Raw genomic sequence first — 27,932 nt, forward strand, 5'->3', positions numbered from 1 at the left:
AGAGTATGTACAAATTTTAAGAAAATTTAGCTTATAAACTTATTTATAATGAATTCCACATGGAAAAATCGTACATTTGTGAAAAATGCATGGTCCAGTTTAAGAAATATGAGAATTTAAAAAGTAAACAAAAAATAAGCAGGATCAAAAGAATTAAAATATCTCTATTAGTTATTCGTTACGCCTTTTGAACATATTTCCTAATTGTTTACAAAAGCATGCAAAATGATTAAATGTTAGTTATCTAATTTACTTTGCCAATTTGCCACGAATGTTGATGTGGTATATCTTCTCTGTGGGAAAACATTAAGGAATTTGATCATAACATAGACCGTTCCTTAATTATTTAGGCCGTTATTTTCTTAGTCTACGACCTACCGCCTTTTTTCTCACAGACCCCCCACCACGCACACACACACAAACTAAAATCCTACGGCACATGTAAACTATTTCTTCATATGGTACAAGTTATCAAAAAGTTATGAATTTAATTATGTGATTTTCGTATAAACATTTTTCAAAAAATATCAAATCACATCAACAATCAATATTCATAAAAGTATTTCGATATAAATATTTTAAGCTATCGATATATTGTCACTTTTTGTTTTGCCATCGCCAGCAATCTCGTCGCCTGGTAACACTTCTAATTTTCACGTCAAAGGAAACGGACGCGTTTTCTGTGTCGTCCGCGAGAGCAAAAAACTCTGGCTTTAGTTAGTTATTTTACTGGAAAAATATTTAAGCAAGAGGTGAGTAATGGCGCTCCAAGTGAATATACACAGTAGGCTGCGGTCATTAAGCGATATAAATGTAATTTACACACACGCACACACAGACAGACGCGTGAAAATTTCCCAGTTTTTTTTTGGCTGCGGTGCATTCTTTTTTGTGTGTGCCTTTGCCATTTTCGCCACTCTCTTCTGGCTGCTGTAAACAATGTTTTAGTTATTTGCAGCATTGAGTATTAAACGCGCATTGCACTTTTTCGCCTGCAGCCAACAAACGCATAGATACAGAAAAGTATTGATTTTCGTCCAAGATGGCGGACGACGAGCAATTCAGCTTGTGCTGGAACAACTTCAACACGAATTTGTCGGCCGGCTTCCACGAGTCGCTATGTCGCGGCGACCTGGTGGACGTCTCGCTGGCTGCCGAGGGCCAAATAGTGAAGGCCCACCGATTGGTGTTATCCGTCTGCTCGCCCTTCTTCCGCAAGATGTTCACTCAGATGCCGTCGAACACCCATGCTATCGGTGAGTTTACCCCTCAGCTCAGATCTGTAGCTCTACGTGATTTTTGACCTTATACTCTCTTCGCCTATCTTGCAGTATTCCTGAACAACGTCAGCCACTCGGCGCTGAAGGACCTCATCCAGTTCATGTACTGCGGCGAGGTCAACGTGAAGCAGGACGCCCTGCCCGCGTTTATTAGTACCGCGGAATCGCTGCAAATCAAGGGGCTAACGGATGTGAGTATATGTATACATTTGTGTGCGTGATATACTGGTATATCGAATCGAGCAACAACAACGCAACCAGCGCATCGCCTTTCGCGCCCAATACATTCACACGCTATGGCTGGCGTCTGTATAAGAGCGCATGGTTTGACTGTACCGAGAAATTTCTCGCAAACGAAATGCCAAAAGGCACGCGTGCCAGAGAGAGACAACTGCAGGGGCTATGCGCGCAGCGTTTTTCTCGCTCTGGCACGCACGGCAGCGGCAAATTGGAGTGGTTGTTTTTGTCTCGCAGCGAATTCGATGCCAAAGCATAAACATTAATTTGTGACATGAAAAAAGCGCACTATTGCAACTTAAATCTTTTAAATTAGGAAATATAACTTAACTTGCAACTCTATTTCCTAATCAATTTTAGTGCAGCTGTACTAAAAGAAACAGGCATGAGAACTAAAATATTTATAAATTTGCCAATTCAATTTTTAAAAAATATTTAAAAGAAGCCATTCTTTGCTAATTAATGACTAGATTTCTTATTACTTTGCAAATTCCATTCAATCGGAATATTTCTTTTCAACATATACAATTGTTTTGAAATCGTCAGTTTTATTAAATCCAGGTACTTTATAAAGTTCATTAAGTTTTGACCATTGTTTATTTGTAATGAGGTGCTAGAAAAAAAAAAAATCTTTTCACTTATTCCTAAAATATATGTTATTAATTAAAAAACAAATTGTTTTCCTCAGAACGATCCTGCGCCTCAGCCGCCGCAGGAATCCAGCCCGCCGCCAGCAGCACCTCATGTACAACAACAGCAAATACCGGCTCAGCGGGTGCAGCGCCAGCAGCCGCGCGCCTCCGCCCGCTATAAGATCGAGACCGTGGACGACGGCCTGGGCGACGAGAAACAGGGCACCACCCAGATCGTCATCCAGACCACGACCGCACCCCAAGCCACCATTGTACAACAGCCGCAGCAGGCGGCGCAGCAGATCCAATCGCAGCAGCTGCAGACGGGAACCACGACGACGGCGACGCTGGTGTCGACAAACAAACGCTCTGCCCAGCGCTCCTCCCTGACCCCCGCCTCCTCGAGCGCCGGCGTGAAGCGCTCCAAGACAAGCACCTCCGCTAATGTTATGGACCCTCTCGACTCGACCACTGAAACTGGAACCACGACAACCGCCCAACTTGTGCCGCAACAGATCACCGTGCAAACCTCTGTGGTCTCTGCGGCAGAAGCAAAGCTCCACCAGCAATCGCCGCAGCAGGTTCGTCAGGAGGAAGCCGAGTACATTGATCTCCCCATGGAATTGCCCACGAAATCTGAACCTGACTACTCTGAGGACCATGGCGACGCTGCCGGCGATGCCGAGGGCACCTATGTGGAGGACGATACTTACGGAGACATGCGCTACGACGATAGCTACTTCACGGAAAACGAGGATGCTGGCAACCAAACTGCGGCAAATACTAGCGGTGGCGGAGTGACTGCGACCACTTCCAAGGCGGTGGTCAAGCAACAGTCCCAGAACTACAGTGAATCATCGTTTGTCGACACCAGCGGGGATCAGGGCAACACAGAGGCTCAAGGTTGGTTGAATTCCAAAGCATACATGGCCAGAGGCCAATAGGTATAAGCAGTATTTAAAGGACATTAACCGCTCGCGAAATGCAAACACGTTTGAAAAGATTCCTCCATTAAGGATCACATATGTATTCTTTCCAAGTCTATTAGCGTCGCAAGCGGATCATGTCCTTTTAGAGTCCGGCAAAGTGTGCTTAATTTAGTTTTAAACAAACTTAAGCTGTACTTCGCTGGCAATTAGTTAATGAATAGTTTACGGGCCTGTGTTCTATTTCGAAGCGACAAAGAGCACTAGGCAGATCTGCTGTCCGCTGCATATTTGTTAAATGCTGGACGCAGATCACGCGGTTTTACACTTATTCAGTTAAAAGGTGAGTAGAGTGATGAAATTTGAAGAAGCTGTTACTACGGATATCCGATGTCAACGTGGAGCCAAACCCGTGAAGAGCTGCAACTACTCAAGGTAATACCCAGGCACACTTGAAACCACCTATCCATATATTTTTCCAAAATTTCCAGGCATTTGTAATTGTTTATTTGACTAAGCAAAGCGAGTAATTGGAGTTGGCGATCTTACATGATCAGGGGGTTATTATTTGGGCAAGCGCACTTCTGTTTAAATAATGATCCTCTGATGATGCTAAGTCTACTGGGGTTTGTTGTTGTTTATGTTTTCAAACTCGTACTTAAAGATGTTGCCAGGATTTGTTCAAGCAACGTAAAAGCTTGCTGATGCAAATCCAGCAACGGCATTGATTGCCGAGTCTTAGAAGGTTTTTCGTATTTATAATACAACCTTGTGTTATAGTAAAAGGTTCCTTTCTTAATCTGAATCGATTCAAATTGGTAGTGGACAAAAAAAAAAACTATTTTAAGTATATGTACATGTAGGGAGACTTTCTATAAACGTTACCATCGAAGAGGAATTCATTTGTTCGTCCAAAGTAGATTCAGTTCCACTTTTTTTTTTTTCATTTTTTGTATGGGGCATGTTTGCGTGTTTATTTTGTTCTGAATTGTCCTTTTGAGCCACATTTCATTTGATTTACTTTTAGTGTAATACATATAATAAATTTAGGAATACGCATTGAACACATCCATGATATTTACGGATGTCGCGGTAACCTGAAACCAAAAAAAAAAAAAAAAAATTCTCATTTGTTTAGTGTATTTAAGGAAATTTCGAGATTTTAGATTACCGTTTTAATCGTGCGTTTTTGTAATTCATATTTTGTGTGCCTAGTCTAGATATTTATACATCCATCATATTTATGAATTATCCACAGAATACGATATATTTTTTTTATTAAACCAAATTGAATTTAATTGACTAGCGTACTATTACCCTTAGCCAACTTAATCTAATCGGTATCAACTTAAACGATTCTTAAATTAAAGAAATTGATATTTAGGCAGTAATATTTAGATTATAATAAAGTAGGACTTAATTAGTTCCGGTAAGTCAACGTTATATTTGTTAATGTGTGAAAAAATAAAGAATTGAAATTTTATTAAATGCAGAGTTGCCATTTCGTGCAGTTTGATGGCGGTGTTGCCACTTCCGGAAGCCCTAATTAAACGTGCAGCCCTGGACCTTCGGTAATGTGGCAACGCCATGCAGATTCATAAAAAAAATGCAAGCCAATTTGTTTTGTTATTTTATTTCATCCGAATTACACGGCCTATTTGTTCACAATTAATTATTTTCAGCTTGTGACGGTGTGCGTGGTGTATTAATTTAGTATTTAAAGTGATGGGGCTGGTAACGAGGGCAACGCCTCCGTGTGTCCACCCTTTTGATAATCTGTGATAGTGCTCATTTGAAAGCCAAGAGATGCAAATGCTACCGTAAGTTGAAAAATGCAACCCCGCCGCATTTTGGTAAGTATTATATTCACAAACCCAAGGGTCCTCCGGTTCACTGAGAGCGAATAAACTGCTTAAAGCCAAAGTCTAAACTAAACGTTGTTTTATTTCGCCGATCCTAACTTAGCGCTTAAGCCATATGTGTACATATATTCACTAGAATAGCAACTAGATCATTTAAAGACTGTCATTTATATTATGCCCACTAAATCAACTTAACCGCCTTCTTATCGCCCCTATGCTTTCGGTTTCCCTCCACTCTCGCAGATACGGAGATCAGTTTCATTCGCAGCCAGAAGAAGAACGCCCAGCTGGTGTTCCGCAACTACATCTACAACAAGAAGCTCACCCAGGCCAATGGACAGACGACCTGGCGCTGTGCGGATGTGCTCAAGTTGCGATGCAAGGCAGTGGTCATCACCCGCGACGGACACTTCATCGACGCGCGGCGTCAGCACAATCACGAGTCCCACGCCTCGAGGATTGGCCAGCGACAACTGTATAAGGTGGAGCAGGAGCTGGAGGAGTACATAGAGATCTGCACGTCGAACCCGAAGATATCACAGTATTTGGGCAGCAGCAACATCATTGTGACCGCTAAGGACGGCAAGGACTGCAAGTTGTTCCTGCCCGCTGCCGAGGCTACCGAGATTGAGATGCAGGCCCTTGTGGACGCCGCTGAGGAGGAGTTGGATGAGGAGGAGCGGCATGCAGAGGAGCGGGTCCGGGATCGGCAACGGGTGGGCAGGTGGCGGACAGAGGAGGCCAAGCATCGATCCCTGCTGAAGAGCGAACACCCTTAGGAGTTATCAGCTAGCACCTAAGCTAATTATTTATCTCGAACCACGGAAGAAGTCGATTTCACTTGGGAGTTTTTAACCAATCTACAGTCAATCAGTTGGAAAGTCTTTGTAAAGATAAGAAAGCCATAGCTGGTATTATTTTGGCTTATTTTGAAAACCAAATGCTTTCCAGCTCTGTAATAGATAATTCATATGTACAGAGGTGGTCAAAAGTATTTTCACTTTTCACATTTCACTCAAATGCACTTTGTGAAAATAATTTTGACCACCTCTGTATATGTTATACCACAATTCCACAAGGTTCAAGGCCATTTTGCCTATGCCATCGACCCAACCACTCGATAGTAGATTTTAAGCAACTGTAAACGTATTTCATACTTAGCTCCTAATAAACTAAGACCAAAACAAAATATGGAGCTCATTGTGGACTGGGTAACCCCATTGTTATTAACCAAATATCTTAAGTTTAGACAACTGAACTAACGATAAAAACGTCTTCTTTTCAGATGACGAGCTGGTTTTCATAGAGAGCCCCTGGTCGACGCCGTGCCTGGTGTTGAATGGCTACATGTACAACTGCCACAGTCGCAAGAGCAACAAACAGTATTGGCGCTGCCACAACTACTCCAAAAAGGTGCATGAAATGCGTTGTCGATCTCGCTGCGTCCTGGAGAACGGTCGCCTCAAGAGTGTGACGGGCGGACTCCATAACCACCAGCCGCACACGGAGAAGATAGACAAGATCATTCAGCGGAACAAAATGGCAGCGATCGGCACGGGAAGAAAGCTCTCCAGGATGCACAGCTTCACACAGCTGCAGCTTCAGGAGCAGAAGCAGGATTTTATCGATGAACACCAGTTGACTAGCGATGCGGCCACATTGCAGCTGACAGATCAAGAACTGATGCACGCCTCCATGATGCTCATGCACGAATAGATTGGCTATCCAACTGGTCTTGGCAGTGCAATGTAGTTACTAAGTAACAGCTATTAAAAGTACATATCCAGGAGGTGGACTAAGTACACTTATTTTCGGTATTTTCATCCTAGTTACTCGAATTTGCATTTTGAAGTGTCGAAAGCGAATGAATCCGAGTTTAATTTGAAGTATAATGAATAAGATTGTGAATATAGCTGTAAGACCCCTGATTTCGATTAACCAATGAAGGTTTTTTTAAGTTCTATATGCTTTGCAAATCCAGTTGTTCCATTCCCTTGACGGCTATGTGATCATGTGAAATAAAGATCTGAATTCATGAAAGTAACCGAGCTTCGTTCTGGTCAATTAGGATGCGAGGTATCGAAGAGTAGGCGTAGTGTCTGTCTCCATTGACTAATTGAATCCTTTTCTTTCAGTTCTCACTTACGACGATAGAGGAAAACTAGTCCACGAGGGATTCACTTTCAGCTGTTACTCCAGGAATCCTGGGAAATGTCTGGCCTTCTGGCGCTGCTCCATGTACAAAAAGTTGCACTGCACTTCGGCGCTGACCACCCATATCAAGTCAATAAAATCAATCCGAGGATTTCACAATCACAAGCCGCCAGAACGACTAAAAACATTTGTTCCCAGAGTGCTCGATTGCCCACCTCGCCCTCCTAAAGAGGATTATTAAATCTTAAGAACTGAAGGTCTATAAAATTAGTTTGATACTTTCTTCTAATCTTAAATTTAAATGTGACTTTTGAATACCGTTTGCAAGACTGACGTTCAATTGGGAAAACATACGGTTTGAACATTAAAGTTTAATGCATAAATGAACAAAACAGTGTACAAATTAGCTAAGACCAATCATTTATTAAATGAAATAAGCAAACGATAGTTTATTTAAACTATTTAATGGTACCTTTTTATTCTAATACCCTTTAAATTCATAAGAAAATCATTACATTTTTACTCCTCTTAAATTACAGGTTTGATTTTTAAAGCTGCACGACAAATAGCACCTATTCAAAAAGTGCGGCAGGTGCGGGATGACAAATTTTTAGGCACAATCATAAAACTGGAGCCCGCTGGAAGGCTGAACCTGAAGAACCCGGACAACATCATTCGCACCTCGTCCAACGAGCACAACTTTGTGTATGTGGGATTGCCTCGCATGAAGGGAAAGTGCGTGAACTGCCTCAAAAAGAACAGGACGGGCCTGAGGAGGATCAACACGCTGTGCAACACATGTCCTGGAAGCAACTGGATGTGCGAGCCCTGCTTCGAGGAACTCCACTCTTGAGTGAAGTGAGGAATTGATGATATCGACTGAGTCAAGGTGAAAGTTCAAATTCAAAGACACAAGTTAAAAAATAAAAATAAAATGTTGTAACCTCTCGAAAAATTTAACTTCATTTTCTATTTTACAGTATGCACTTTATGTAAGAGAACTTAAGCATGAAAAATAAAATGTTTCATTAGCACACTTTTTGGCCCTCATTATGCTGAACTTGTTTTTTAAAGTCTGTCCATGTAAGTATATTTTGTTCCTTGCAGATTTGGAGATAGGAAATATTGTTTGCCAATCTAAGTATCTGTCAAACTTTGAGCTTGGTCAATGGAAGGACAGATGACCCCTAACACATTTGTTTAGGATTGGGTTGGTAATAGCAAATTGGCTGGGGTTGTCTCACTTTTTTTTTCAATATATAGTTTCAAAGTCAAGCTGTTTTAGAGGAGGCTTCAAGTGTTTAGTAAACCATCGAAATGGCATAGTAGGGGAAGTCTCAGTTACATTTTGGATCCCGTCCTTTGGCTGACTCTACCCCGATCCTTCTTCTGTGGCGGAAAACCGTGGTTGTGGGACGCATACAGTACCTCCAGGTAGTTGTTTTTGGTGGTACGGATGCGAGCACGGCACTTGGTGGTGGAGCGCGTGGCACAGATCCACTTGGTGCCGCGGCCATTCTCCATGAACTTGACGTAGCTATGACCACAGTAGTTGAGTTTGACCGACTCGCGCTGACCCTTGGTGAAGAAGAACTGTCTGGATTCACCTTAAAAGATAATAGATATGTGACCCGGTGCGTTAGTAAATCGGTGATATTCGCTTGAAGGAGGGATCTCAAGTGGATTGTGGAGAAAGTTCGAAGGTTCTACAACGATTCAATTGCACTGTTTGGGGCTTACGTTTATTAAATGTACACATAATAAATTGTTTATAAGCTGAAACATAATTGCTAGCTTGTCCGCCTTCTAAATCGCAGTTTTGTATTAATAATTATGGGAGTAAGCTAAGTTAATTTTGTTTGAACAAAGGTATAACAGAAGGAACAGATTTTATTCTAAACAACTCCAAAATATCAAAGGAAATCATGACGCATTTATAAAATTATACAAATGGGGAAGGAAACCTTGGAATATGTTTCGTTACGCTTAATAAAAAGAGCTTTAAAAATATGTTCTTAAATAATAATAAAAATGTTATTTATTGGTTAGTGGTTGTGTTTAGCCTTTTTAAATTGATCAAAACTGTTCGGCTTTTGGTTTTCGACGTGGCAAGTTCAAAAATGAAAACTCAAAGCATGAGTTTTGATAAAGAAGGAATCTGAATCTGCGATCTTTCGTCAGAAAATAAAAAGCAATCTTCACTTCCGACGGCTGACCACTCGCGTGGCGCCCGTGACATCCGCTACGATTTCTTCGTATTTCAGGTGCATCCCCAGCTCGCTGACATCGATTGTAGCTGGGGATTCGTCATCCAGTATTGCTCCAGCAATTGCATCGCTGGTCAGCTGAATTTCTTGTTGCTGCTGGGTTATCTGTTGATGCTGCGGATGCCTGGGTGTTGTGGCAACCACCTTGGCAATCGTCTCCACCGGCGGCACGCGGCGCACTCGCTTCTTTCGCCGAACGATCTCCTCGTGCGTGTGGAATCGGTTAAGCGGACAGACAACGTCGTTGATGGTGAAGACGCGGGAGCGACACTTTTGGTTCCACCATTGATTGCAGCGCCAGAAGCGCTTCTCCTCACCCGAAGACAGTTTCAGGGTCTTCTCGAAGATGAATGGCTGTCCGCCGTAGATCAGTTGCATTCGTCCCCGGGATGTTGCCGAGTAGATCGCCACGCTGCTTTCTGTGGATGGAGAAAGGAACACATTGTGATTAGTAAATGGTCAATTGCTGGGCTATTTGCTAGAGTAGAGATTCAGAGTCGGTGCAAGTCATTTTGCCAAGACATGGCTCTTTAATATATTTTTCTTCTTAAAATATAGATATTCTGATTATAGGCGACGCTTCTTTGGAGGATGATTGTGCTCCGGCTGGGTCAGATATACTTTGTAGCTACCGTTCTTGAGCTTCTTGGCCGAAAACCGAGCCTTGCACGCAGGCCTTCCATTGCGACGGCTTCGACAGTGCCAGTAAGTTGTGGCATCGTGCTCGTTGGTCTTCGAGTAGGCATACTTTTTAAACATAAGCTTTACGGTCTTCCGTTGACTTCGGATGACGCGAATGTTCGGGATAAAGTCCATCTGTTTGCCGTCCGAATCAAATATGGCCTCAACTGGGAGATGGCGCAATGTTGAAAGATTTCCTGTAAAAGAAACGGTTTAGAATTAAAAACGGAATCCGTCGTAGTGAACAAATCAAATGTAAAAGAACTTAAGAAAATGTGATAATTATAAATAAATTTAATTACTTCAATATCATTGAATAGATGTATTTGAACATTTTTTAATACTTTTCAAATCTAAAATTCTCTCGAGAAAACATTCCTTTAGTTTTGATATGTGATTAGACCTGGCACATTAGATTCAAAACTATCTTTTGGCATTAAAACCCATGCATAAACTCATCAAACTGTTCACTAAAACGTTATTCATACTGAAGATCATGCTTATCCTAACCAGTAATCAGTCGGTGGGCGTGCTTTACTTGATCTACATTTTAATCGATCGAGTGTTAACGCAGAGTGGATTCCTCTCGAGGCACAGTTTCTGGTCAACCACGCTAATGTCTGTTTTCTGCGTGGTGTACATTGTGGGATGTGTGTGCAGGTTGCTGGTCACGTGTATAATATCCCCTCCACCGGTGATGCGAGTAACCAGGCGGGCCCGGCACTTGGCCTTATGGTACATTGAGCACTTCCAGTCTCGACTTTTTTGTCCCTCCCTCAGCTTTTCATTGGGTGTGTAGGTGTTTCCCTCGTGGTAAACGAGATCGGTTCCTCGGTTGGAGCGCACATACTGCGCTAACTTCGAGTTATCTGCAAAAGATTGGCGAATCTAGTTAGATCACGGTTAGGTCTTTCAATTTATAGATGAGGATGTAAGAGTATTATGGTTTTTCGTTGGTAGTGAAAAGCAGTTAAATATTTTAAACGGAAACAGCATGTTTATTCCTCTAGACAGCTCGGTACCTTCTACTTCTTAGAGATACGTCCGCTCACAGCATCCGTACGGGTGTGATTATGGCGGTCGTGCCTCATCCGCACTCTGTTCGTGTCCGTATTCAGAATGGCCCGGGCCCGGCAGTTGCTGCGAAAGTTGGCGCACTTCAGATAGGTGCGACGCAGTTGTGTAGTACCGATAACGAAGCGGTAGCCATCGATTATCGTAACTCCGTTCCGTCGGCAAACACAACGGTGGCGAAAATCTGTTAGAAGATTTTCATAGTAAGTCATAAGTCGTTTGGAATTAACTACAGCTTAAAACTAGCATTAGTTTATGGGAATCGTGCTGATGAGTATTAGTAAAGTAATTCGGATATGTGGAAGCCCAAAACCAAATGAACAGTGATTCCATTTCACCAAAATGTTACAATTAGACGAAACATTTATATTTAAACTATTTAGTGTGACTAACAATTGCCGAAGCCTGCATGCTTTGCATCCTGAAACATTGTTACTTGGAGTTGCGATCGCCGGGACGCTTTCGACAGCGCTTGTGGGGCTTAAAGGCATCCGCTGGATGATTGTGGCGTCGATGGCTCAGCTTGATACCGTTGCCACTCTCCGGATTTGTGACGCACCTCGCCGGGCAGCGGAGCACGCTGTTGCTGTTCTTGGAACACACCCAGTTGATGCTGTTTCGGTACTTGCGTTCCACGGAGTACATGTGCCCCCGGAAGATGAGGTTCTTCCCACCGCGGCGATTGGGCACCATTTGGTAGCATGCTGCAAGAATTGGAATAGATTAGTCAGAAGGCCTCCTGAGTTGCGTAAGGACACTACAGAATCAACAACGACAGGATAGGCGGAAGATATAAACTGGTTCAACGTAAACACCTTTATTAGAGTAATGAGATGGCACAGGTAGTTCGTAACTTAGGGATGGTTGTGGAGCCCGCTCAGTGCCGAGATCCGATTGGACTTGGTCACCACGCGGGCGGAGCACTTGATGTACTTGCAGCGCAGCTTGACGCACTCCCAGTAGCAGACATCCTTGATTCGGCGATTGAGGGTAAAGGGCTTCCCATCGATGGTCAGCAGGTTGTTACCCCTGTTGCTTCTGGTGAAGCTCACCTCCAGGTGGTCAAAACTCTTCTTGCGGGAGCCACCGGGCGTCTTCTTTCTCCTTGCCACCAGGAGAGGCAGGTGCAACTTGAAGTCATCCTCCTTTTCTGCAAGACACAAGTTGGAGTGGGAGGAAGGTGTGTTGATTAGAACGCTCTGACTGATTGATTGCCCAAGAGGATCCGCCAAGTAATATATGCCTGCTTGACTGTAGTTTCTATACTTTATTAACATTGCGCGCATGGCGTCTCTTTGCAATTTCGTTTTAACATTTGTACACATTTGCTTGAAATCCCAGGCGTCGTTGGCATTTATGCATCTTCATTACTCGCCATTCGGCTCCCTTCTTTGGGAGGCGGCCCTTTTTTGCACAGCTAGGACTCCACCAACACTATTCACTTTTCGGGGCCATTACAAATCTTAATTTCACCTTTTGTTTAGTAATTTAGCAACAATTTTCGGAAATCACTTCGTTTTTTCACAACTGTGGGCGACATTTCTACAGGGTTGCCAGATCAAGCGCTTGCACCCAGGGCTGCAAAGTTGGGGGGTACAGTAGCTACAGGTATGCGCAAAACTATTGAAAAATAATAGACCATCTTGAAACCGGTAAATCGACTTCATTTTACTAACACGGAATGAGCTGTTTGATTGACATATTTATTAGTACCAATACCAATATTCATATTTTGCTATAATTCAGTAATATGTTTACTTGAGTTTAGTAATATTAAGGAAGGTATGTCATTTTCATAATTAAAATAACTTTAATTCAAACAACGTAGCCATTTGCTCGCCCTTTTACCGAGGACTCGCTGTGTATCGAGTGCAGCCCTGGCATGGTTGTTGCCATTTCCTTGTCTTCTGTGACTCGCGTGGACTTACTTCAATAAATAATTTGTGTTTTCATTTGTGAAATTGGACAACGAGTGTGATAAATAATGGGAAAACTGTTTTGACGCGAGAATTGCGCTAAAAGTGTAGGCGTAAGCTTCCTAATTGAAATGAAATAAAGACTCCGTAAAAAAGAAAACCGCAATATCCGTGTTTTATTTTGTTTATGTTTTCCCTTGACCTCCTAAGCTAAAGTGTTTTAATCGCTTTTGCCACCTTGTGCCGTTCCAGATGGCCCGAGCAAAGACACTGCCATCCCGAAGCCCGCGGAGCATCCAAGGAAACCAGCAACTGATAACGTTCAGAAGTCCCCTAGAGATGCTGACGCTATCCCCTTGTTCGATGGCAGCCGGGTCTTTGTGTCCAAGGTGGCTCTGGCCAAGGCGTATATTCCCATGCCGATGATATATACGTGCCGTGTGATGGATCTGGTGATTGGTAAAGACAAGCTGGTGCGCATCGCCCAGCACGAGGAGACTACGGACAAGGACCTGTTCCAGGACATCATAAGTACATAAAGGAGCTGCGCCCGTTGCACGAAGAGTCGTTCTAACCTGTGTTGTCTCCCATCTTTGCAGCCCATGTGTGTAAAGTGTTTGCCCTGCGGGGCAACCAGCTGACCCCTTCCGCAGTACAGGAGTTCATTGACCACAAGCTGTCTACGCTTAAACTTATGGCTATCAAGGAGGGAAAATAGTTTAAATTGATTGTTGCATTCGTAAACCGGAATAAATGCCTGTACTAAAACTTCCCTTTAAACCTCTTGTGCACTAGTTAGTGGTCTCAGCTGGATCTCCCAAAATAACCTCAACTAATGTCTGTCAAAACACATCTACCTCCCTTTCCAGGTGTCATCCAGTCGCTGAAGGCGCTCTTCGAGGGCAAAACCACCGGTGCCAGCATCCAGTACACCACGACGCAGCGAGGCAGGGAGATGCTGGTCTACGAGGGCTATCGGTATGTCGTTAATCGCCAGAGCATGAAGAACGTCTTCTGGCGGTGCTCACGCTACGTGAAACACAGCTGCCGGGCCACCTTGGTGACCTCCAAAGTGCAGGAGGACACCCTTCGCATCGCTGGCACTCCGCACACCCACGCTCCGGAGGTCAGCTCGATGGATCTCACGACTGACCTGCTGGACGAATTTCCGGAGCTGCAGTAGGCTCCGGAGGACCAGCAGTTAATATAATATACTCATAGATTTCAGCTCTACCTTAACATAAATAAATTAAATTAAATGTGCACATAATACGTAGTTATGAGTGTTCTCGTTCTGTACCTACTATATAGTTGTTAAGCCTTCTTAAATCCCAACTAATCTGTTAATGTTTTCATTTTGCAGTCAAGATCAAAATGGAGCCTTCGCCGACGCCTGGCCACTCATCGGATGCTGCTGTGGCCGCCTTGGCCGTCACATACTTAAGCGATGAGGAATCGTTCCGGAAACCCTTTACCCTGCCCAAGCTACTGGACGGTAAGTTCTACAAGAACATCCAGCCGAACCAGAAGACTCCAGGCGCTATCCAGGCCACCTGCACAACATGCCACGGACTGATCTCCGGCACCACCAAGTCCACGGGGAACTTTCTCAGCCATATCAAGAGGCGGCACAAGGAGCTGCTGCCCCTGTGTCAACTTTACTGCCAGGCCAAGGCCAACGGCACTGTGCCAGTGGTTAAAAGTTCACCACCCAACCCGAACCATTTGCTCACATCGGCGACTCCCACTCCTGCGATGGAAATGATGACCCAAGTTGCGCAGATGCCCACGTACGCCACAGCGCCCACCCACCTCGGCATGCCGGTGACGGTACCTGTGCCCGTCTCCATGTCATTGGCGATGCCCATCTCCCTGCCCCACGTTCAAACGCCGCAGATGATGGCGCTGATGCAGCAGCACCAGGCGCACGGTGCCGTTTTCATCAGCAAAGATTATTAACCCCGTCTCTTGTGGGCTCACCAAATTCTGTGGTTTCAATAATCTGTTGTACTAATGTCGATGTGGAGTGTACCTAAGGTGAGCGCTTTTTAGCGGGCAAGGAGTCTTTGCAGAATTTTAAGGACACGGATATACCATGTTTGTATAAATAACATCACGGTGGAATTGGAAGCTACTGCAAAGTACTTGAAATATTCCAAAACTTGCGACTGCAAATCGAGCCACCTAAACCTAAGCTAAGTGCAAATTTGTATAGGTCCTGATTAGCTTAAGCAATTTACAAACCGAAATAAAGATAATGGAAACATCTACTCTACTATCCTGTTTTAGCCATATACGCTAGTTACATATTATTTTTGTGAACATTACCAAGACAATTTACTGACTTGATGCTTATTGTTCTTTCAGATCGCCGACGTTACTCAAAAAAGTTGTTGAACTTCGACGGGCCTGCTGAGTTCAGTCTTTCTGCCCATAGACGTCCGAGGCTAATCATTGCCAACAAGCACTTTATCGTCCACCGTATTTTGGGCAGGGACAACCTTATCGGATCCTGGCGCTGCATGTATCATCACAAGGGCTGCAAGGCGCGAGCCTCCACGTTCATGGTGGGCTCCGAGGTGAAATACCGCAGCACGTGCTCATCCCACAACCACAACAATGTCAGGACTCAGCAAGAAAGCCTAAAGATGCCTTGGGTCTCTACCGACTAGGACCAAAAATGGTCCTGTTCTCGCCGTCAAGAACATTCCAATCCTTGCACTGCATAGGTAATATACAAAGCTTCTTCTAATTCTTCGTAGATATATATCAGCAACACGTAATAATAGAGAACGAGAATATTATTGATTATTTAAAAGTACACCAAAATTAGCATTTAGTTTATATGGATTTCTTGCAAAAGTCAGATAGTTTCTGAAACATAATAACTTAATGCAACGTGAAATATCAAAGTAATCATGCATACATAAACTCTAAATTAGATTTCTACATGGACCCACGTTAATTGATTAATTCATAAATCTTTCAAAAAACGGTATAAGATCTCTTAACGCAAATACGTTTAGTGCACAAAATAAACAAAAACTATTTAGAACGTATGAAAGAATCTCTTCTAACTTATAACGAGATCATACATATAATTGCAATTCGTTTAGATGCTCATCTGATTTTATTAAGAGTTCATATTTTGTACGTAACACAAGCCATTGTTTAAGTCAGTGCCGTGGCCAAAAGCGTCTAAGCAATGAGAACAAAATAAATAATATGACCCGGGACTTTAAGAATTACAAAAATGGTACTTTGAGATCCCAGATGAACAGGCTACTTACCCATCCTAACTAGGCTCGGGACACTCAGTCTAAATCAATGATATACGCTCAAGAACAATAGTAGAATACATTAGCTTAGCCCTAACAGAACTCGGACGTTTAGGTTGGGAATGTCTAGGAAGCGGCTAAATCTTGGGCAGCTGGTCTGGGTTGCCCTCGGTGTCCATTTTCCAGGAAACCTGGATTTTGTCGGCGGCTGTGAGGGAACTCAACTTTTTGTGGATCAACATCCCAGCCGCCTTGGCCGCCTCAATACGCTTGTTGTCGCCCATGTGATTGTGCACATCTGAAGATGGAAAGAAGCCATTGTGTGACATAATGTCTTTGCTTACTTCGCATTACGAACCATTGGTTACATAGAGATCATCGCCGATGGTCTTTAAGCGACTGCGGCACTTAACCGATCGGTTTTGGACGCACTCCCAGTACAGGATATTATTGCTCTTGCCGAAGAACTTAAGATTGGAGCGGTACACAAAGTTGTTGATGGTCAACAGAGTGCCGCCCTTGCGGCTGATCAGGAACATCTGCGGACCACAGTTGCGGACGTGTTGGGTTACTGAAAGACAGGAAAGGGCGTATGTTATTTATCATTTAAACGGGGGTTTGAGTACAGCTACGTATTAAGTTAGAGCTTACTAGCTAGTGAAATGGTTTAGGTCCGATTTATTGACATCGTTTTATTACGAAAAACTTAATTATTTAGATTTATTAGGGGTATTTAAAACCCGAATGGATATAGAAAGTATAATGTGAAGCCCTTGGGCAGCTCAGATCTTGTACTGTTGGGCCTTCTTGAGCCTTCTCGATCATAGTTAAGTTTATATAGTAAAAAGAGTTTGAAGATCTAAGGCATATTCCGTGTCACTTCTTCTTGTTCTGCAGTGCCTTTTGCAGTCGTCTCTTGATTTTTTCACGGAAATCATTGGGATCCACTTCTTCCTCCTTGGCGGGCGTCTTCTCCGCTTCGTCCAATTCGATCTCGTCGATCTCCTGAATCTCAAACTCCTCGAAATCTTCCTCCTCCTTGTCGTCGGCTTCCTCGAGCTTGGTGGTATTCTTGATCAGCAGCTCCTTACTGGGCGACAGCGAGGATATGACTCCCGATTCGCCCGGCATGAACTGAGAGGGCAGGCAGCTTTTGTCGCTGGCCTGCATGAAGTGCACGTGCTCGCCCTCGTAAGGAAAGACTCTTTTCTGGTCGCATACCACCCGCACCTTGCACTCCTCGCCGTGCTCACGGTAGCAGCACTGAAACACCGAGTAGTCCGCCTTGCGGAACGAGAACTTGAACAGGTGGCCATTGAAGATTAGCTTGACACCGCCTGCGAATGAAGCGTCAATTAGCTTGGCTATCGTGGAACAGGATTTTGGCTTCTAGCCAGGATTCGGACTCACCCTTCGTGGTGGAGGCGTACACAGCAGGCTCGCTTGCCTCCTCGTTTAGGGTAGCCGCCTGTAGTTTTTCCAGGAGCTTCGGCTTTGGCGTCTGATCCTCAACCTTTGTTTTCGGTCTGCCGCGTTTACGTGGTGGAATCTTAGATGCAGATGCGGATGTGGCGGCTGTCAATTGGAGAATCAAACGCAACAGGTTAGAACATCTGGATAAGATTGGGCCATTCGGGCGAAAAAATGAAAATAAAACAACTGAGGAGGGTCTTTTGCTGGTTATTGTGTATTTTATTGGTTTACAAGCAGGGAGTAATGTACAAATATATAAAATAAAATATTTAATGCACGAAAAACACGGTTTAAAGAAGAAGAGCACTGTACTTTAGAGCTGGCACTCACTATGTTATCGATGCTTGGCACCTAACACTATCGATAATTGCTTTTCTATTTGGCTAAATATATTCTTTTGGAATTAAAGAAGTCATTTATATTTATTGATATGTCAAAGGGATTAGCAGAAAATTTGTGTCAGGGATCGCTTCTGATATAAAAATGTTCTCATAGTAGTAGTCCTTCACCTTGCTTTGATACATCATCGATTGTTGAGCTCATAAGCTTACATTTTTTCAGATGCAAGACAATCCGAATTCTGAAAATAACGAAATATTGCAAGAATATCAGTAAAATAGAGCTATGTAAAAATAAAATACGTTACGATTCAAATACAGTTAACAGCCGATAGCCGATAGCTCCGCTAACAGCACTTCTTGTGCTGCTGCGGGCACGCCATTTTTGTTGTAGTTGTTATTTTTTCGCCGTGTTGTGTTCGCTGCGTTTTTGTATTTTGTCAAACAAATTAATAGTCTAAAGTTAAAAAAAGGTGTTGTGGCTTAAATGTGGATAACTGCAGCAAGGCAATTAATGTTCGAAGTTTGCAATATGTGAATTATCCTGCGAAAATGCAGCGAGTGAGTGCGTGTGGCCCTGTGCGTATGTATGGGCGTCTGTGTGTGTGCAGCGATTGTCACCTTTGTTGTTGTTGGTGTCTCAAAAAGGAATCCCTCCAAAAAAGTGCCAAAAAGCATGTTCCATTTGAATTTAAGGTGAACTAGTGTTTTTTAGTGATATTTAGTGATTTTTCTGAGCTGGCAGTTGTGGAATTATTGTGGAAAGTGCTTTGTGCCCCAGGTGAGTCCACCTCGCTACCAATCAACCCTTCTTGACCACAAAAGAAATGTCTAGCCAAATACTAGAATATTAGACTATCAATCGACTTGTAGCCAGTTAAAGGCAAACTAGCTACAACCTTTTACAAGTGATATAAATAAGCGGCTATAAATAGTAGAGTGTATCGGGAATTGCCTGCAATAAATAGTTTACTCAGCACCTCAAACTTCCATGTGTTTTTCTCTGGGCTATACCTTTTTATTTTCAAGCCACCCGGGTAATAAAGACAGTTTCCTTGGATCCTCCATTACAGGTCAGTTCATAGGCGACATTCCGCGTGGCCAGTGGATCGATAAGCATGAGTACTTCTTCCTGAAAAACCAGAAGCAGGGCTTTAACCTGGTATTTAATGGATACATGTACAAGAAGGAGGCCAGTTTCCGGGCCACGGTCAATTGGATCTGTTCCGACGGAAATGGCAAGCGTCTGAACGAGAACAAGTGCTCCGCGAGGGCCATCACCAAGTTCGACGGAGGGATCAAGCTGGGGAAGAATGCCCACAATCATCCGCCGCGCTTTTTGGGTGGCAAGGTGCCCGCTAAACTAATGCCTAAGGATGCCTTTTATCCTCAATATTAAATTAGATTACACACACCCGAAAGAATGATATTTGTACAAAAGATTATACCCAATTGCATGCAGTACCTACATTAAGCTCATTAAACTTATGTGGCAGCCGTCATTTCGTCATCATACCATCTTCATCTTCATCTTCGTCTTCATTTTCTCCAGCAAAGGACCAGAACAAGGGCGTCCTCTTGAAACGCACCGCTCAGGGCGAGTTCCTGGTGGTCAGCGGGAAGTCTTACAAGAAAACCCGTGCCATGCAGTACCGCACCTACTTCCATTGCTTGACCAGGAACTGCCCGACCTACTACGTCCTTGTGGAGCTGAGCCGACGACCTCGACTCACCAGGCATTATGAGCACGCCCGGCACTGTGCTGGTAGGATGTAGGATGTGTATGTAGTCATAGGCCGAATCCGCAATGTACAATATACCGAATACCATTATACCATTAAAGCAATACCAAGTGTTTTATTTCCTCTTCTGAACTAAAAATCCCCCATAATCCAAGCATCACGCACAACTAACGCGGAAAACTCTTCTTATTGTAGCCAAATTCGACTACCAGATCAGCGTGGATGTGGGCGAGGCCACTATGCAGCTGGCCAACGCCTCGTCTGCCGGAGTGATCAACAGCAACTCTCCCTTCTTTATCGTCAGCAAGTACGGCACCAAGCAGATCATGCTCAAGCAGCACACCTTCAATCGTCACATCTGCCGGGACGACGTCACCTATTGGCGCTGCAGCCAGGTAATTGGCTAAAACTATTCATCCGAATAAAACGTTTTAGTCGTATTAGTATTTTGTTTTAAATTCTGCCAAAAATATTGAGAAAATATAACTAACCTAGTTACTGCTTAATCTTAGTCGAGAGAAAGATAAGTAGAGCCTACTTTTCTGAGTTAAAGACAGTTCTAATTAATTGTTGGTTATTTTGTAAAGTTAATTGCATTCCTTTCACAATATATGCCAAATCTACACCAGTTAATGTATTTATTGTGGATCTCCTTTTAGTTCGCAGTGTTGCGATGTCGTGCGCGGCTCAAGACCAAATTGGATACACTCACCATCCTGAACAGCGAGCACAACCACGAAGTTATCACTAAGGCGCGAAAGTACGGCTCCCTGAAGCGCCAGCGGGCGGAAGCCGAGGCGGCTGCCCGGGCGGAGCGTCGTCAGGACCCGCTGGAAACGGCCGCCACTTCAGCGGCGGCAACAACGACATAGCGCCCTAGTCTTAAGTCTAAGTGTAAAATATTGCATCACCTCAACACTCGTCTGACTTAATAAAAATCAAGTTAGCTAAGTTTCTCGCTCTTCATGCGTCTCTTTGGTCTCTAGCTTTAGATCTACGTCGAACTCCTCCACCAGTTTGTACTAACCACATATGTCTTCCTTCTATTCACAGGTTCTGTTGCGTACTACTCGTATATCACCGGCTTTCGAGGGAGCCGAAAACTGAAGATCGGAGAGTTCTCCTTTACTCGAAACAAGACCTCAGGATTGAAAACTTATTGGTCTTGTGCTCGAGCGGGTGTTCACAAATGCAAGGCCCGTGTGGTCACCGCGCAAGACCACGATGTGACTATCAAATGCGGACAACATAACCATCCGCCCTACTAAAGAATTATATGAAAATCGGCCGACTTTGGATCCTTGTATAGAATCAATTTATAGCTTATTTATTGTAGAATATAAATCTTAAAAATCAAAACCGTATTTTGTAAAATTCACACTTCAACAGTCTTCGCAGTAGTACACTTAACATTTAAGCTAACTCAAAGCTGATTTGTTATCTTACAGTATTGGACGACCTGGATGACATGAAGGGCGCCATCAAGCACAGCCTGCTCACGTTTATTCGGGGACAGCGTGGCTGCAAACTGTTGGCCTTTAATGGCCACAACTACGTGCGAAATCGTCGCAATAACCTGAAGACCTACTGGATATGCTCCAAAAAGGTGAGACAAAATTTAAGTAAATTTAAAGAAAACTAAGCAAGCCTATGAAGTTAATACTTTTATGACAGTTTCAGACAGAAATTAGCTAGCTCCTATCTTTCTTCCAGGGAAGCACGAAATGCAATGCTCGGGTGGTCACCAATGTGGTTGAAGGTGTGCACAAAATAGTACTGGAATCGTGCCACCACACCTGCCTGAACACGGAGCGAAAAAAACGGCTTTCGGTATCAAACGTTGTGGGAAAGGCGCGAAACAAGTCGGAAAAGTCTGTAGCCACTGGCTTCATAAAGGAGGAGGCTGACGAGGATCTAACACTGGAGCTGAGGACGCTCAACTTAAGCATCGAGGACCTTAACAACCTGCAATGAATCGATACTCAAAATCTAGCCATACCTTACGATATAGAAGTAGACTATTTATATGTGAATCTAAAATAAACTGTTTGTCTTGTGTATTTAAGCAGAAATGTCCTATATGATTTAAAGAAACTATCTGTATGTGAATGTTCTGATTGCGTTGCCTTTAACTAATTCTGCCTGTTTTTCTATGTTTTAGTGACATTTGATGTGTTAACCGATTCCATCGAAAAACCCGAACAACATCAGCTAATGAAGCGCGTTCGTTTGTCCAAATCCATGGAGGGCGTGCACTACGTTCGCACTCCGGCCGGGAATGTCGTTCTGCACTGTGGGGAGCATCGTTACCTGCGGAACGCCGCCTACAAGGACAAGGTCTACTGGAAGTGCAGCAAGTGGCGCAAGCAATGCCGCTCCCGCGTCATCACTCACATCTTGCCGAATGGCCAATCCCGCTACGCCGTCAGCGGTGTGCATAATCATCCATAGATCAAAGAGCATTCAGAGGGCTGAATCGGGACAAATAGCTGTAGAGTTTAGGCAGCTTTTTGTACAGAAAGATATAGTAAACGAAATTGAACCGAAATCCATTTCTAGTTTTGCGCAATATCACCTTTTAATTTGTCAGATCTTAAGCTTGGTATATAAACAGGTTCATGAATATTTTGCAGAAGATAGTATTTATTAAGGTGAGGTGAGTGTTGCAATTGACTTGTTTAAAACTTTACTTATGTTTATGAATAGCAACTTCTTGTTTTATTTTATTGTACCTAAATATATATTTCTTTATAAATCTTTATTCCGCAATGCGGTGTGGTTTTTCTTTTTAATTTTAAATATGTATACCATTTTGCGTTCACACTCTAACTAGTTTTTTTCTTTTCAGTTTTAGGTGAACTGAATCCTAGTAACCTGGCTGACTTTGGAAACGAAAGCTTCTTGCCCAAAACCAAGGGTACACGGCCACAGAATGTTCGCTGTGGACTGGCGTCCGATCAGAAGTGCGTCCGCACCCTGGACGACTGGGATCGCATCCGGTACGATCGGACCAGGAGCGGCGATGTGCTGATCTACGATGGATATCGTTATGATCGTCGCGCCAACTACAACGATATCATATATTGGGGATGCGCTAAAAAGCGGATAAGCTGCAACGTCTACATGATTACCCACAAAAACAAGCCCACCTATGTAGCCATTTCAGGCGTGCACAACCATTTGTAGACGTGCACACATTGCTTTATTACCAATAAACTTACCATTATTCGTTTGAAAGCTAGTTTAATAGTTATACACAAGTGTTAAGACACTCCCAAGTATAAGTATATTCTAATACCTGCTTTATTCTTTTAGAACTGGCTGTCTTCGGCACTGGACAGCGGGGAAGAACCGTGCTGCTCTTCCAGAACGAGAAGTTCGTTAAGAACCGATGCTCCGCCTCTCGTACTTATTGGATATGCTCGAAAAAGGTAAGTTTAACTACAAGACTTTGCTGAAAATCTTAGAATTGAGGTTTTGTGTGAGAGAAATCAATTAAGTCTGCTCATAATTTTTCGTGTTTTGCTAAGAATATTAAAAATAAATTTCGTTGATTTTTTAATTAGATATATGTATATGTTTAATATGCAGAGTTAAAGAAACAAGAGTTAATAATTAATAGATTTCTAAAACAACATTTAAAGGAGCACTGGGACTCCTTGTTATATACTAACTGCTTTTTATGACTTTTTGAATTGGAGTGGAGAAGTAACGACGTATTCCTTTGTCCTACCAACAGGATGTGACGGTCTGCCGGGCTCGTGTAGTGACAGCGGTGGACAAAAACGGACAGGAGCGAGTCATCAAATGCACCTACGAGCATGATCACAGCCGGAAATTCCCTAGCAACAACGCAAACCTGCCTGTGCTCATAAAAAGGGAGAAGGCCCTATCTCTGGATGCGTCCTAGGCTTACATTTAAGTGCACATTGTGAAAACCATTAGACATCTAACAATCCACTCTTAAATAAATAACTGCTTTTAATTTTAAACAAAATTTACGACGAACTACATCTGTTTCCATAAGGATAGACCTACGCTTTTGACGTATCACTTGTTCACAAATTCCCAAACTAATCCAGACTTTCCATTTCATCCACAGCATTTCACATTGACTTCGCGGACTCCAAGAAGAACGGCGGCAAGTTGCTGGTGATCAATGGCTTCCGCTTCTTCCGAAACAAGAAGCGTGGTCATCTGCAGTACTGGAAATGCCGAAATTATTATAAGGAGCGTTGCCCTGCCATCGCCATCCACGACGAGTCCACTCTCATCCTTCGACTTTGTCACCAGCACCAGCACACGGAAAGCAACGACATTGAGATCAAGCCTCTGCCCGGCTCAGAAACAAAGTTAGCGGAATCCGCAGAGGATGAGGCACAAGCGGAACCCGAGGCTGAGATGGATAATGAAGCCGATCCGGATACGGATCCTGAACCTGCCCGTGTACCTCCTCTCATAATGGAGCCGCCGCCACTCCTTGAAATAAAATCGAAACTAAGGAACCAGGACTTCTAGCTGCAATAAGATACTGCTTAGCACCTAGTCCATAAGTCTGTAAAATATTTGTATTAAAGCGAAGCAATGTCAAATGTTTTTTAATACCTTTAAGTATCTATCTCAACCAATTCAAACAATGCCTAAGGTTAAGAAATTAGAACAAGTTACTAAATTCCTTCTTCTGTATTCGGCTTTCTTCCAGAATTCGACTACGGACATGGACAGTATCGCGGCAACAACCCGCAGATCCAGTTCTCCGTGTCCAAGCGTGGCGGGCAACTACTCTGGCTCGACGGGATGAAGTTCTTCCGTAACAACATAAACCGCACGAATCTGTACTGGCGCTGCCATTGGTATTATCGCCATACCAAGTGCCCAGTGCTAATTTGCATGAGCAAGACAAACAGCAATGACTTCCGGCAGATCCACGACCACTGCCACATGCGTCCAAAGCGCAAAGAAAATCGCGGCACGGGAGGATATCCCAAAATAAAGACTCCTGTGGTGTCCAACGTGAGGAGTCTTCCGCAGAGCATGGCGCACATGTTCGATATGTAATTTAAGAGTCTTTCTCAGAAACATGTTAATAAAACAAAATGAAATCTATGAGACACCTAAATAATTGTCCAATTTATTAAATGTTTACTTCTATTTGCCAAAACTTTCGACCACATCTAATACCTTCTTCCTTTATTGCAGTTGTTCTGGCCAACGAAGAGGTGCCCAATCCGGAAGATGTGCTGGTATTCTTTACGCAATCGCTGCGCGGTCGCCCCGCCATCATGGCCAATGGCATTCGCTTTCTAATCATGAGCGAGAACAAAAAGAAGATCCTGTGGCGCTGCAGCTCGATGGCCACAAAGAAGATCAAGTGTCCTGCACGCATCACCATGTTAAAGGAGACGCCGCCCAAGTTTATCATCAACAAGGCGGAGCACTTGCACGCTGAGCTCAAGCGGAACAAGTACAGCTCCAGCAAGGCGCAGACGCTGCGGGATCCGCACCAAATGGCCACCAAATTGGACTGCGAGATGGAGGGAGCTGGCGGCGTCAGCTTCGATCTGCACGAGGAGGAGCTCAATGAACTTACTCACGACGTCTAGGGATACTGTAGTTGGCATAAGGTGTACTTTAGAGACGAGCGACAGTGGAGCATTCAATCATAATAAATACAAAGAAAATACATTGATTGGAAAAACTTTTTTTATTAGCTTCTCATTTGCCATCGCTTATGTCTACATTAGGTAACCCATACTAACCTTTAACGTTTCCACTCTTTTCAGGAAAAATATTCGAGTACGTTGTCAGCCAGAAGGGCCATGTCCTGCTGTTGCACAAGATGTTCTCCTACATCCGAGAGAAGTGCATAAATGGGAAAACCTACTGGCGCTGCACACAGTACACCACCAAAACCAAGTGCCATGGTCGACTCCATGTGCTAAACGGAAAAATAGTGCACACCAAAACGCACAATCATTCACCACTTGACCAGGAGCGAAAGCAGTACATGAAGCTGCGATTGAATGATGTGTGAACCATCTCATCACTGTGAATTCCAAGTATTATTGATTTTGTAACACTGAAGTGAGCTATGTTATATTTCTGATAATTAAAACCAATATCTTAGAGCTTTGCTTAGTGCTCTGCTATTCATAATTGTAGTTCAGTGAAAAGAAAACATTTATTAAGTTTGATTTACTCCTTTATGTACATAAGAAAATGGATAAGTGGACATATTTTTTTATAGACTTATATATTATAAGCATACAACTAAGAAAATAATTTAAAACTGAGTTGCTGTAACATTGAACGAAAGTGTATAGTACGTTTGATTTTCTCGATTAAAACCCTAAACAACCTGAAAGTGTGAGTAATTATAAACTTATGTAAAACATAATCCATTTAAGATTAATCCTATATTTTTAGTACCCACTTAACTTTGTGTGTATATATCACTAACACCATGCTTTCCTTTGCAGGCACCTCACATTTGGCCACTTTTAGTTGCACTCGGAAGAAAAAGCGTAAGCTGGTAATCGACAGACATGAGTTTGTCATGGATCGGAAGCTGAAGAGCAGTATCAACTGGCGGTGTGCCAGGTATCGAAGTTCGAATTGCAAGGTCAGGGCCACCACCCACGTGCAGAAGAATGGCCAGGAGGTGTACCGACTGAAATATGCGAAGCACTCGCACCTGTGACCTAAGAAAACATACACATACCTGTTGATTAAATCTTAAAGCATTTTTATGAAATAAATCATTATTAATCAAGTTAAAGCTTAGCAGGTGCTGAACAAAATTTCAATGGAATTTGAATGAATGTATTCCATTAATTGGATTTTTAATGTTAAAGTAAAGTTACAAAAAAAAAAAAATAGAAATAAAAGTGTGTGTAAGAAATGTGGGATATTAAATACCCATAAAGTTGTAAAGCTTTACCTAACATTCATTTGATCTTTTACTTATAGATATAATACGCAAGCGAGGTATAATGATTGTAAAGGGCACCAAAGGAAAGCCCAAACTGCTGATGGGCGGCTACGAGTGAGTCTGTCGTTTTGTTAATATTATAAATAAAATAATATAACATTTTTCCATTCAAGGTATTATCGAAACAATTCGCGGGGCTCCAAAACGTATTGGCTTTGTGCTCGGAATCGATATATGCGCTGTGCTGCTCGAATTATCACATGCTCGGTGACTGGGGAACTGATCATCAAGAACCAGCAACACAACCACGACACACTCAACCAGCCCAAAACTGAAATAAAGGAGAAATCACTGTCTTCTAGCCCTAAGACTAAAGATCCCGAGCATTAGCCAATGCACCCCGCTCCATTCCGCTTCAAAGTAAATTCGATGTACTCATCTAGACTTACACCTTATTTATACCCTATCTACAAATAATGGTAAATCAATTTATTTTAGTTCTATACTAATGGTATGTGCTTAGGTATCGCGTGTATTAGCTAAGACATTGCTACAAAGTTATCAAGGGCAAGTCTTACACTTTTATTTTAGTTTTAAAAGAATATCGGTATCTTAAACCAATAAATTATATACAAATAAGCGCGATACATATTTAAAAGTTCCCCTAGTGTTATGTCCATGAGTATATGTATCCAATAGGCAGACCAAGCTACTTTTTCATTAGTTTTTATACAGTTTTATTATTTATTAAGCGAAGAAGTAAACTAACACTGAATTAATGTCTCAGAGTTGCAACCTTCTAGCTTAATAATTAATTTATAATTATATCTATTACTCTAGTAGTAAAAGTGTATATTCGATTCATTGAAAAGTATCTGACACGTAGAAGGAAGCGTTTCCGACTCCATAAAGCCAATGCTCCTATGATGTGAAAGTTTGTTTCAGATGAAATTTATAATGGGTATCTTATAGTCGAGGAAGTCGCCTGTAGCGTTCTCTCTTTTACTGTTTGATTGTCTCAGGAAATTATTTTTTTAAATTAGGATTCTAAGGTTTATTCTGAAATCTATCGAAAATTCTTTTTTAGGTATTAAAGAACAATAATGAATCAACTTTTTTGATCCATTACATGTACTATGTT

General features: G+C 42.8%; 6 protein-coding genes across 39 annotated transcripts; 1 reads left to right on the plus strand and 5 right to left on the minus strand.

Moving 5' to 3' along the window:
• The first annotated feature begins 633 nt into the window (after nucleotides 1-633).
• LOC6614351 (modifier of mdg4) lies at nucleotides 634-27,283 on the plus strand. 31 transcript variants are annotated; one of them, XM_032720805.1, is made up of 7 exons: nucleotides 634-752; nucleotides 999-1,256; nucleotides 1,332-1,471; nucleotides 2,206-3,052; nucleotides 19,671-19,883; nucleotides 20,056-20,255; nucleotides 20,520-20,815. In XM_032720805.1, the coding sequence occupies exons 2-7, from the start codon at nucleotides 1,043-1,045 to the stop codon at nucleotides 20,730-20,732; spliced, it is 1,827 nt and encodes a 608-aa protein (XP_032576696.1). In that variant the 5' UTR covers nucleotides 634-752; nucleotides 999-1,042; the 3' UTR covers nucleotides 20,733-20,815. The 31 variants fall into 31 exon arrangements, 30 of the variants coding, with proteins under 30 accessions (XP_032576696.1, XP_032576697.1, XP_032576698.1 ...); XM_032720814.1 differs by lacking the exons at nucleotides 19,671-19,883; nucleotides 20,056-20,255; nucleotides 20,520-20,815 and adding exons at nucleotides 26,340-26,460; nucleotides 26,830-26,905; nucleotides 26,965-27,283 and having other exon boundaries at nucleotides 636-752; XM_032720823.1 differs by lacking the exons at nucleotides 19,671-19,883; nucleotides 20,056-20,255; nucleotides 20,520-20,815 and adding exons at nucleotides 13,282-13,560; nucleotides 13,629-13,633; nucleotides 13,899-13,987 and having other exon boundaries at nucleotides 636-752.
• LOC6614354 lies at nucleotides 8,812-10,642 on the minus strand. Its single transcript, XM_032720835.1, has 3 exons — nucleotides 10,550-10,642; nucleotides 9,991-10,236; nucleotides 8,812-9,777 (listed from the first exon to the last, which is right to left on the minus strand). Exons 2-3 carry the CDS (start codon nucleotides 10,172-10,174, stop codon nucleotides 9,290-9,292), a joined length of 672 nt encoding a protein of 223 aa, XP_032576726.1. The 5' UTR covers nucleotides 10,175-10,236; nucleotides 10,550-10,642; the 3' UTR covers nucleotides 8,812-9,289.
• LOC116801424 lies at nucleotides 10,361-10,874 on the minus strand. The gene has a single exon (XM_032720839.1). The coding sequence runs from the start codon at nucleotides 10,778-10,780 to the stop codon at nucleotides 10,583-10,585; it is 198 nt and encodes a 65-aa protein (XP_032576730.1). The 5' UTR covers nucleotides 10,781-10,874; the 3' UTR covers nucleotides 10,361-10,582.
• LOC116801423 lies at nucleotides 10,816-11,592 on the minus strand. Its single transcript, XM_032720837.1, has 3 exons — nucleotides 11,507-11,592; nucleotides 11,062-11,297; nucleotides 10,816-10,908 (listed from the first exon to the last, which is right to left on the minus strand). Exons 1-2 carry the CDS (start codon nucleotides 11,541-11,543, stop codon nucleotides 11,065-11,067), a joined length of 270 nt encoding a protein of 89 aa, XP_032576728.1. The 5' UTR covers nucleotides 11,544-11,592; the 3' UTR covers nucleotides 10,816-10,908; nucleotides 11,062-11,064.
• LOC6614355 lies at nucleotides 11,459-12,133 on the minus strand. Of its 2 annotated transcripts, none has more exons than XM_032720838.1 (2): nucleotides 11,875-12,022; nucleotides 11,459-11,817 (listed from the first exon to the last, which is right to left on the minus strand). In XM_032720838.1, exon 2 carries the CDS (start codon nucleotides 11,804-11,806, stop codon nucleotides 11,546-11,548), a length of 261 nt encoding a protein of 86 aa, XP_032576729.1. In that variant the 5' UTR covers nucleotides 11,807-11,817; nucleotides 11,875-12,022; the 3' UTR covers nucleotides 11,459-11,545. The 2 variants fall into 2 exon arrangements, with proteins under 2 accessions (XP_032576729.1, XP_002038794.1); XM_002038758.2 differs by having other exon boundaries at nucleotides 11,532-11,817; nucleotides 11,929-12,133.
• LOC6614360 lies at nucleotides 16,137-17,185 on the minus strand. 3 transcript variants are annotated; one of them, XR_004362005.1, is made up of 3 exons: nucleotides 16,666-17,185; nucleotides 16,320-16,605; nucleotides 16,137-16,227 (listed from the first exon to the last, which is right to left on the minus strand). XR_004362005.1 is itself a non-coding variant. In XM_032720836.1 (3 exons), exons 2-3 carry the CDS (start codon nucleotides 16,844-16,846, stop codon nucleotides 16,445-16,447), a joined length of 342 nt encoding a protein of 113 aa, XP_032576727.1. In that variant the 5' UTR covers nucleotides 16,847-16,878; nucleotides 16,959-17,185; the 3' UTR covers nucleotides 16,137-16,444. The 3 variants fall into 3 exon arrangements, 2 of the variants coding, with proteins under 2 accessions (XP_032576727.1, XP_002038799.1); XM_032720836.1 differs by having other exon boundaries at nucleotides 16,137-16,605; nucleotides 16,666-16,878; nucleotides 16,959-17,185; XM_002038763.2 differs by having other exon boundaries at nucleotides 16,137-16,605.
• Nucleotides 27,284-27,932: the final 649 nt, after the last annotated feature.

The sequence above is a fragment of the Drosophila sechellia genome, chromosome 3R (genome assembly GCF_004382195.2).
Source record: "Drosophila sechellia strain sech25 chromosome 3R, ASM438219v1, whole genome shotgun sequence".
NCBI classification, from domain to species: domain Eukaryota; kingdom Metazoa; phylum Arthropoda; class Insecta; order Diptera; family Drosophilidae; genus Drosophila; species Drosophila sechellia.

Bases quoted from the DNA above. Each gene is read 5' to 3' on its own strand.
- LOC6614351 (XM_032720805.1), top strand. From the start codon at position 1,043: ATGGCGGACGACGAGCAATTCAGCTTGTGCTGGAACAACTTCAACACG. The intron at 19,884-20,055 runs GTAGGATGTAGG...TTCTTATTGTAG, and splicing joins GCACGCCCGGCACTGTGCTG to CCAAATTCGACTACCAGATC. The intron at 20,256-20,519 runs GTAATTGGCTAA...ATCTCCTTTTAG, and splicing joins CCTATTGGCGCTGCAGCCAG to TTCGCAGTGTTGCGATGTCG.
- LOC6614354 (XM_032720835.1), bottom strand. From the start codon at position 10,174: ATGGACTTTATCCCGAACATTCGCGTCATCCGAAGTCAACGGAAGACC. The intron at 9,778-9,990 runs GTAGCTACAAAG...CTCCATCCACAG, and splicing joins GGCCAAGAAGCTCAAGAACG to AAAGCAGCGTGGCGATCTAC.
- LOC116801424 (XM_032720839.1), bottom strand. From the start codon at position 10,780: ATGTACCATAAGGCCAAGTGCCGGGCCCGCCTGGTTACTCGCATCACC.
- LOC116801423 (XM_032720837.1), bottom strand. From the start codon at position 11,543: ATGTTTCAGGATGCAAAGCATGCAGGCTTCGGCAATT. The intron at 11,298-11,506 runs GTTAGTCACACT...ATCTTCTAACAG, and splicing joins GCATGCAGGCTTCGGCAATT to ATTTTCGCCACCGTTGTGTT.
- LOC6614355 (XM_032720838.1), bottom strand. From the start codon at position 11,806: ATGGTGCCCAATCGCCGCGGTGGGAAGAACCTCATCTTCCGGGGGCAC.
- LOC6614360 (XM_032720836.1), bottom strand. From the start codon at position 16,846: ATGTTCCTGATCAGCCGCAAGGGCGGCACTCTGTTGACCATCAACAAC. The intron at 16,606-16,665 runs GTTCGTAATGCG...TTCCATCTTCAG, and splicing joins TGATCTCTATGTAACCAATG to ATGTGCACAATCACATGGGC.